Source organism: Rhinichthys klamathensis, unplaced genomic scaffold, assembly GCF_029890125.1.
Source record: "Rhinichthys klamathensis goyatoka isolate OS25496 unplaced genomic scaffold, OSU_Roscu_1.1 h1tg000504l_1, whole genome shotgun sequence".
In the NCBI taxonomy this organism is placed as follows: domain Eukaryota; kingdom Metazoa; phylum Chordata; class Actinopteri; order Cypriniformes; family Leuciscidae; genus Rhinichthys; species Rhinichthys klamathensis.
This window is the reverse complement of record NW_026606985.1, coordinates 951,893-961,200: the sequence shown is the minus strand read 5'-3', so window position 1 is coordinate 961,200 and position 9,308 is coordinate 951,893. Positions and strand designations below refer to the sequence as shown.

The following is a 9,308-nucleotide window of genomic DNA, read 5'->3' as shown; positions in this document are numbered from 1 at the left end:
TTCAACATAGTGACCCAGATGTTGTGAAGGGTGTTGCTATGAGACGGACGTCAGTGTTTCCCATCAGCCCCTCCTGTCAGTTTGGGAAATGTCACACACACACACACATTATATACATCCCTTAAAATGTGTTTCTCACTCTGAAACACACCCCAATCATGCCCTCATGAACCGACACAATGATGCGCACACGCATAGATTTAGCTGCAGTGTGTGTGTGTGTGTGTGTGTGTGTGTGTGACGCATGCTCCGCTGATCTCCCCTCCCCCTCAGCTCATCTGCGCGTCGAAACACACAGACAAACACACACGGCCGGAGAGACCAGAAAGAAACGCCAGAAACGGGCCAGACAAAGATGAGAGAAGCTGATATCGACTCTAATGTAAACCATGGCAGACTCGACTGAGAGATAGACAGATAGAGGAGAGGAGAGGGGGAGGGGGAGGGGTGAACACACACAGACAGAGAGAGAGAGAGAGAGACATGGCCCTCTTACACGTCTCTGCAGTGAAGCTGCACCTCCTGCACTGAAGATCATGGTAATTTATCGCAAATTAATCTTGTGTTCCTGTGTTGTACCGTCCATCTATCCGTCCATCATCCATCATCCGTCCATCATCACCCGCTTGCCTCTCTCACGCGCTTTTCTGCGTCTAACCCGCCTGACACATGTCCCTAAATGTACTGCAGGTGTCATGCATGCGTGTGTCCGTGTGTGTGTGTGTGTGCACCTTCATTCTAAATGCGGCCTGTAGATTACACACACACACACACACACACACACAAACACACACACACACACACACACACACGTGCATGCTCTTGACAGGTAACATGGCTCAGATTCACATGCATTCAAAGATGCATGGACTGCGCTGACCTTTAGCCGTGTGTGTGTGTGTGTGTGTGTGTTTCTCAGAGAAATTCATTCTAGCATGCTGTTTTGTGCAGGTAACATGCATGCAGTAACACACACACACACACACACACACACGTGTAAAGGTTAATGCATCTTCACACGCATGCAGAAAGCAGCACGTTAGAGTGCGTGTTTCCCTGGGACGAGGCTGGTTGTTACACCGCGCCTTTCACGCACGTTTATTTGTTTACGATGATTTGCTGCGACTTCCTAACGCGTATTGCGACGCTGCATTTATGAATGATTCATTTCCGATCACTACTGATTTCTCAGTGGTGTGTCGTTCGCATCATGCGCTGCTGCTTCAGGTCGTGGCAGTGCGTTTACTGTGTTCTTCTCTTAGTTTACTGTGTGTATGGAGAGATTTCCGGACGGAAAGTGGGTCACGGTGTCTCTCTCTTGTCAACAGACTCACTCATATGACCGAGGTGTTAAAATTAGTGTGTGTGGTTTCATATCAGATGTTTGATGTGCAGTTCAGCTCTGTTGTGTTCTCATTGTGTGCAGGGTTTGAAATTAACTTTTTCACTCACCGGCCAATTTGGCTACTAAATTTTTAAGTTATCGGCCATTCAGAACTTCTACTTGCCATAAAAAAAGAGAAAAACACTAAGAAATGAACCAGATTAACTGCGTCACAGCTTATTTATATTATACAATTTGGATTTCATACATTCATTTCTTATTCAAACAAAATCCTGTCATCCAGCATCTTCTCTCTTCCTCTTTCATCCTCATCACCAAACATGTGCTTTAGGAGGACAGATCAATAATACAGGGCAAGGAAGATCAAAAACATGAAGGATGTTGGGAAATATCAATGCGTTTTCTGTTCACCGAACACTGTTTAATCTTCACTATTGCTTCAATGCAAATGAACAAGCGCTGTTATTTGTAGCGTAGTGGCATGTGTGTTCAAGTAAGCCAGAGATGAGCAGATTCTGCGCAATTCACTGTATTTAATATATCATGATGATCAGTATTTGCGCTAAATCTGCACAGATTTGGTTTACACGAACTTTCCCAGCAAAGTGAGTGAAGATAATAAGTAACACGCCAAATTGGTTAGTTGACAGCGATTCCCGCCACAGTTGATGTGGCGTGTTGGAATTGTTGCTAAATTGTTAATTCTAATTTTTTTTCTTACCCCATTTGCAGATTATTTTGCTTGTTTTAAGCAAGAACTCACTCAATCTAGATTTATTTCCCCAGATTTATTTCCCCAGACTCATCTAGTAAATGCATCTTGATTTAAGAATTTTTAGATATTTGGACTGGAAACAAGACAAAAATACTAAGAAAAGCATTTTTGCAGTGTAAGACGCCAAATTGGCTAGTGATTTGACAACGTTTAAATTTTCAAACGTTTTATCCGCGTTTAGCGGGTTGGCGGATGTTAATTTCAAACCCTGATCATACCCTGAACATAATGAATAAAGCCCAATTTTTAAGAAGCCAAATTGGCTAGTGATAACTTTCTAATGTCAAACCCTGATTGTGTGCATGCAGCTGGATAAGAGCGAGGTGTCGACTCTCGGGCTGCCGCCGTCCGCGAGCCATGGCGGGTCCGACGGGAACATCAGCGTGGAGGCGGGACCGGACGGCGAGGTCCAGAGAACGCGCGCGGCGCTGGAGCACCTGCAGCAGAAGATCCTGAAGATCACCGAGCAGATCCGCGTGGAACAGGAGGCGCGCGACGCTAACGTAGCCGAGTATCTCAAACTCGCCCACAACGCGGACAAACAGCAGGCGTCGCGCATCAAACAAGTGTTCGAGAAGAAGAACCAGAAGTCTGCGCAGACCATCGCACACCTGCACAAGAAACTCGAGCACTACCATAAGAAACTCAAAGAGATCGAACAGGTAAAATGAGCCATTAATCGCAGTTAACAGGCTGCAATTATTAGTTATGTGCAGCTTGTCAGTGAAGCACGGCTCTGTAAACGCGGCTCACTCTGAAAGCACTGCGAGTTTGAGTCGCTTATAACGTGCATTTGAAAAAGCAACACGAGTCAAACATCTTTCCAAACATGAGAAGCATTTATGAACCTCTTGTCCAACAAAAGACAACATTTAATACATCAAAGTATTTCAATCTTCTGTTTATTTCAAGTCAAGTCGCCTACATTTATACAGCGCTTTTAACAATATGGACTGTTTCAAAGCGGCTTTACAGTGATAATAGGAGATTACAGTAACAGAGATTGTTTTGGCTTTACAGCAGCTCTAGAATAAAGTTATTGTCCAGCTAAAGTTAGTTTTAATTAGGTTAGTAAAAATTAGTTATTAACTTAGGGGCCACTAACACGTCACCGTTTTAACTGAAAGCAGAAAACTTTTAATGCGTTCTGGACGTTTATTTGCACGACAACAGTGCTTGGAGGCTCTTGAACGCACACTTTGAAACAGGATCCAAGGCGCAAGTTTATAAAAAAAAAACGTAAACTTAAAAAACGTGAATCTGTGAAAATGGTAACGGCGCGCACATGCATACTATGTGTTTAGTCTATAGGTATGCGCATTTGAATATATATATAATATCCATGTGAACTGGAGGGAAGTAGGCCTTCACAGGGGAGCTTATTCAGCAATAGTATGATGACCATGGGGATTTCCTGGAATGACGTGTGATAACACACTTCTGTGTGAGACGCCCTCTGGTGTTCAGATGGAGCAGCATTTACTACCGATCACAGAGCCGTACTTCACTGACAAGCTGCGCATAAAATAATGCAAGTTCTCTTCCATGCAAATTTTCCAGAGTAATCACATCTTGCTTTTTCGCAGAATGGTCCGGCGCGGCAGCCCAAAGACGTCTTCCGGGACATGCATCAGGGGCTGAAGGACGTGGGTGCGAACATGCGCGCGGGAATCAGCGGGTTTGGAGGGGGCGTGGTCGAAGGAATGAAGGGCGGAGTCTCGGCGCTCACGCACACCGCGGTCGTCTCGAAACCGCGAGAGTTCGCCAGCCTCATTCGCAACAAGTTCGGGAGCGCTGATAACATCGCCCACATGAAGGACAGCCTGGAGGACGGGCACCCGGAAGAGACGCCGCGAGCTCTGAGCGGAAGCGCTACGCTAGTCTCCAGCCCCAAATACGGCAGCGACGACGAGTGCTCGAGTGCGACGTCCGGGTCCCCGGCCGGGAGTAACTCTGGTGGGGCCGGTGGGCCGATGTCTGGGATGGGAGCCACCATGGGGAGCCCTCGGCTCGACGGGCATCACCACCACCATCACCACCACCACTCGTCGTCTTCCTCGTGGGATGCGCTGCTGGAAGGCCTGCAGGAGATCAAAGTCGGCCAGGTGCACATGGAGGACGCCATCGAGGACATGAAAGCGCAGCTGCAAAGCGACTACGGCTACATGACGCAGTGTTTGCAAGAGGAGCGATACAGGTAAAACTGCACCATCTATAGCAGTGTTCGATTCTTACAAGGAATCGTTCTTTTTAGCCGGTTTACTAGGGGTGTAACGATACCCTCATGTCACGATTCGATACATATCACGATACTGAACTCATGATACCATATTATTGCGATACTCCAAGACATGTGGGAAAAGGTTAACAAAAAATGTATTGTTGATTAAAACGCTAAATTTGGTATTTCATTGTGTGTGTAAATGAATAGGCTTGGACTTGGTGCTGAAACCCAAAGCACAGGACAATAGAGACACCAGAATAACAATATTCATGATTCTGAAGCTGAAAATACAGAATTATTTTAGACGAATATGCTTGATCTCTGTCACTGACTAGATATATTTAAAATAATGTAGGCCACTTTTTACTGGAAACATCAGACATCTTGCATTATCAGGACCCACAAATATTCCCCGATCACATTAATAAATATATTAAATTCAACATTACTTATAGTAGTTTAATTTAGTACTGACACTAAAACTCTCACACAGTAATTTTCATTTTGGGTGAACTATCTACGATACATATTGTTGCATTTTTATATTGCGATATATTGTTACACCCCTACGGTTAATTGAATCAAACCTTAGTTCCGGGTTAAAAACGCACGACGCATGCTCCTTGCAAAGCACCGAATGAACCAATCTAGAGATGGATAATCCAGCCAAAGAACCGGTTCGGTCATGTCCAACTCAAAAATAACTTTGACATTTAGAACTGGCTCATTTGTGAGATATTTGTGATTCATTCATTTTGAACCGGGTCTTTGGTTCAATAACCCATTTGCAGTGTTGGGAAAGTTCACTTTCTACATGAACTAGTTCAAAGTTCAGTTCACACATTTTAAAATGAACTAGTTCAGTTTATATTTCATACTTCAAAATTTTTAACTAAGTTCACAAGTTCCGAAAAATGAACTAGTTCATAGTTCTTTTTTTCCATATGTTGCTGCGAGCTATTTATTTTGTTTTAAATTATTGCCACAGCCCATACAACCACAGACAGCAATTATTTTATCGGCGGGCAAAGTTTGCACAGAAATGTAAGATTTTTCCCATCCTCACCGACCTTGTCATAAAACTCATTTAAATGATCATACGACGCCTCCTCGATGCTTTGTCGACCTCATGCTGCTTTTTGTCTTGATGACGCATGCGCCGGTGCGACACTGGTAGCTGGTGTTGCCAGATTGAGTGTTTCTTTCGCTACATATTAAGGCCTGTTTACGGTGTGTTTTAGCTGGGTTTTTGCCTGGAAGGCTCTATAGAAATCTGGCACCCTATTGAACGAAGTTACTGAGAGAGTGTGCGTTCACAGACACCAGAATGAACGAGTTCACAGTAACGTTCATCGGGCAGTAATACAGTACGTTCAGTTCACGTTCGCCCAAAATATGAACGAGTTCATGAACTATCGTTCAATGAACGCGTTCAGGCACAACACTGCCCATTTGGTTCAATAACCCATTTGGTTTTTGGCTCATTTGGTGCTTGCAAAGGAAGGCAAGGCCATTTTATTTATATAGCACATTTCATAAACTATGGTGATTCAAAGTGCTTTACACATAAAGGAATTAAAATAATCACAAAGTAAAAGCAAGGAAAATTATAAAACAGTTATAAAAGGCATTAAAAGATATAAAGATGAAATTTAAAAGAGTAAAACGATGGTACATAAACTTCTCATCTGGCAAAACACCGGTCACGGTGTATCATATTTTTCACAGCTGCTTGTTTTACTGAGAGATTTTCCCATGTTGATCGCACTGTGTCTGTGGTGTTCTTTCGGCGCGCCTAAATAACCTATCCGACGTCTCCAATAGATTTCCCCTAAAATCGGACAGGAGGAGCTCTAGGAAAGGAATCGACCCAGGCCGCACCCCACAGAACAGATTTGGTCCCCGACCTCGAGTTTCACATCAAACTCACTACTCCACCACAGACTCAGGTCATCAACATGGTTTCATCTCTCACTTCCCCAATTAACATTTCAGGGTAATTTATGTTTGTCTCTTACTCAATTCTCAGTGCCACTTGAGTTCAGTTTAGAATCAAAAGGAGGATGCACCGAATGAACCAATCTAGAGATAAACAATTGAGCCAAAGAACCGGTTCTTTCATGTCAAAATCAAAAAATAACTTTGACAATTAGAACTGGCTCATTTTTGAGTTGGTTCTTTGTGATTCATTCATTTCGAACCGGTTCTTTGGTTCAATAACTCATTTGGTTATAGGCTTATTTGGTTATAGGCTCATTTGGTTATAGGCTCATTTGGTTATAGGCTCATTTGGTTATTGGCTCATTTGGTTATTGGATCATTTGGTTATAGGATCATTTGGTTATAGGCTCATTTGGTTATTGCTTCAATTGGTTATTGGCTCAATTGGTTATCGGCTCATTTGGTTATCAGCTCAATTGGTTATCGGCTAATTTGGTTATAGGCTCATTTGGTTATAGGCTCATTTGGTTATAGGCTCATTTGGTTATCGGCTCAATTGGTTATCGGCTAATTTGGTTATTGGCTCATTTAGTTATAGGCTCATTTGGTTATTGGCTCAATTGGTTATCGGCTAATTTGGTTATTGGCTCATTTGGTTATCGGCTCAATTGGTTATCGGCTAATTTGGTTATTGGCTCATTTGGTTATAGGCTTATTTGGTTATTGGCTCATTTGGTTATAGGCTCATTTGGTTATAGGCTCATTTGGTTATTGGCTCATTTGGTTATTGGCTCATTTGGTTATCGGCTCATTTGGTTATAGGCTCATTTGGTTATAGGCTCATTTGGTTATAGGCTCATTTGGTTATTGGCTCAATTGGTTATCGGCTAATTTGGTTATTGGCTCATTTGGTTATTGGCTCATTTGGTTATTGGCTCATTTGGTTATTGGCTCATTTGGTTATTGGCTCATTTGGTTATTGGCTCATTTGGTTATAGGCTCATTTGGTCATAGGCTCATTTGGTTATAGGCTAATTTGGTTATCGGCTAATTTGGTTATTGGCTCATTTGGTTATTGGCTCATTTGGTTATCGGCTCAATTGGTTATCGGCTAATTTGGTTATTGGCTCATTTGGTTATCGGCTAATTTGGTTATTGGCTCATTTGGTTATAGGCTCATTTGGTTATAGGCTCATTTGGTTATTGGCTCATTTGGTAATAGGCTCATTTGGTTATAGGCTCATTTGGTTATTGGCTCATTTGGTGCTGCGCATCATCAATCTGGAACTAAAGTTTGATTCAGTTTGACTCAGTGAACCGACTCGACTGGTTAAAAACGCTTTATTCAAGAATCGAACCTCACTATTTTTCCAGAGCTGAATGTTCAGGTGTGTGTCTCCTCTCTTTTTCCTCCAGATACGAGCGTCTGGAAGAGCAACTGAATGACCTGACGGAACTTCACCAGAATGAAATGAGCAATCTGAAGCAGGAGCTGGCCAGCATGGAGGAGAAGGTGGCGTACCAGTCGTACGAGAGAGCGCGAGACATCCAGGTGAGCAACGATAACAAAGAATGATCAAGGCTTCATTTTGTTTCAGGCTCTACTAGAACAGGTTTTCCTGCTTGAATGTTGATTATTTTCCCCATATTCTCCATTGTTGCAGCTCCTCTCTTCCCAGTCTGTCAGTAACACTCTGTTTACTTTCTGTCTCTATGAAGCCCCTCCTTCTGAAAAGCACACTGTGCTCTGATTGGTCGGTTGGAGCAGTGTGTTGTGATTGGTCGAGCGCTTCGAGTGTGTTTGGGAAATGTCCCGCCCCTTTCCATAACCGCCAGTTTAACACACTACTTACTAACTCAACCAGGCCCCGCCCCTTTATTCTACGTATTAATTATTTAAATGGGGAATATTGTGACGTGTTCGCTCCCGGAAGAAAACTATTTTGACAGCCCTAATTACCATTGCCATATCTGAGAGCTGTAATCACAGAGGGACTTTGTAACTTGTACACTATACAAAGTTCTGTGCATGTGTTTGTGTGCAGGAGGCCGTAGAGTCGTGTCTCACCCGCATTACCAAACTGGAGCTGCAGCAGCAACAGCAGCAGGTGGTTCAGCTGGAGGGCGTGGAGAACGCAAACGCTCGAGCCCTGCTGGGAAAACTCATCAACGTCATCCTGGCCCTGATGGCGGTGCTGCTGGTGTTCGTCTCCACCATGGCCAACTTCATCACGCCCCTCATGAAGACGCGCGCTCGGGTCGGCGCCACCCTCGCCCTGGCGCTCTTCCTGGTCACACTGTGGAAACACTGGGATTGGCTTGAGCTCTGTCTGCTGCCCAGCTGAAAGAGACGAACAAAATACACAGAACTTAAATTCTAACTGTGACACATCCCTCCCATCGTACCAGAGCCTGAAGGATGTATAAGAAAGATTCAGTAAGGAGATACACCACGGTCTACATGGCTCTACATTCCCGGTCTTTTCCTTCTAAATGGGTTTCTTTCCTGTTTTAGACAACTGAGCTCATTTTTGTTTTAAAGGGATAGTTCACCCAAAAATGAAAATTACCCCATGATTTACTCTTCCTCAAGTCATCCTAGGTGTATATGACATTCTTCTTTCAGACGAACACAATTAGAGTTATATTACAAAATGTCCTGGCTCTTCCAAGCTTTATAATGGCAGTGAATGGCTGTTTCTGTTTTGAAGTCCATAAAGTGCATCTATCCATCATAGAAGTGCATCCATCCATCATAAAAGTGCATCTATCCATCATAAAAGTGCATCTGTCCATCATAAAAGTGCATCTGTCCATCATAAAAGTGCATCTATCCATCATAAAAGTGCATCTGTCCATCATAAAAGTGCATCTGTCCATCATAAAAGTGCATCTGTCCATCATAAAAGTGCATCTATCATCATAAAAGTGCATCTGTCCATCATAAAAGTGCATCTATCCATCATAAAAGTGCATCTGTCCATCATAAAAGTGCATCTGTCCATCATAAAAGTGCATCTGTC

At 43.3% G+C, this 9,308-nt stretch overlaps 1 protein-coding gene across 2 annotated transcripts; it reads left to right on the top strand.

Annotated features, from left to right (window-relative positions):
* The first annotated feature begins 247 nt into the window (after window positions 1-247).
* Window positions 248-9,009, top strand: tmcc2 (transmembrane and coiled-coil domain family 2). Of its 2 annotated transcripts, XM_056237982.1 has the most exons (5): window positions 248-539; window positions 2,429-2,782; window positions 3,707-4,317; window positions 7,702-7,837; window positions 8,331-9,009. In XM_056237982.1, exons 1-5 carry the CDS (start codon window positions 537-539, stop codon window positions 8,628-8,630), a joined length of 1,404 nt encoding a protein of 467 aa, XP_056093957.1. In that variant the 5' UTR covers window positions 248-536; the 3' UTR covers window positions 8,631-9,009. The 2 variants fall into 2 exon arrangements, with proteins under 2 accessions (XP_056093957.1, XP_056093956.1); XM_056237981.1 differs by lacking the exon at window positions 248-539 and having other exon boundaries at window positions 2,423-2,782.
* The last annotated feature ends 299 nt before the right edge of the window (window positions 9,010-9,308 follow it).

Bases quoted from the DNA above. Each gene is read 5' to 3' on its own strand.
- tmcc2 (XM_056237981.1), top strand. From the start codon at position 2,423: ATGCAGCTGGATAAGAGCGAGGTGTCGACTCTCGGGCTGCCGCCGTCC. The intron at 2,783-3,706 runs GTAAAATGAGCC...GCTTTTTCGCAG, and splicing joins AACTCAAAGAGATCGAACAG to AATGGTCCGGCGCGGCAGCC. The intron at 4,318-7,701 runs GTAAAACTGCAC...TTTTTCCTCCAG, and splicing joins TTGCAAGAGGAGCGATACAG to ATACGAGCGTCTGGAAGAGC.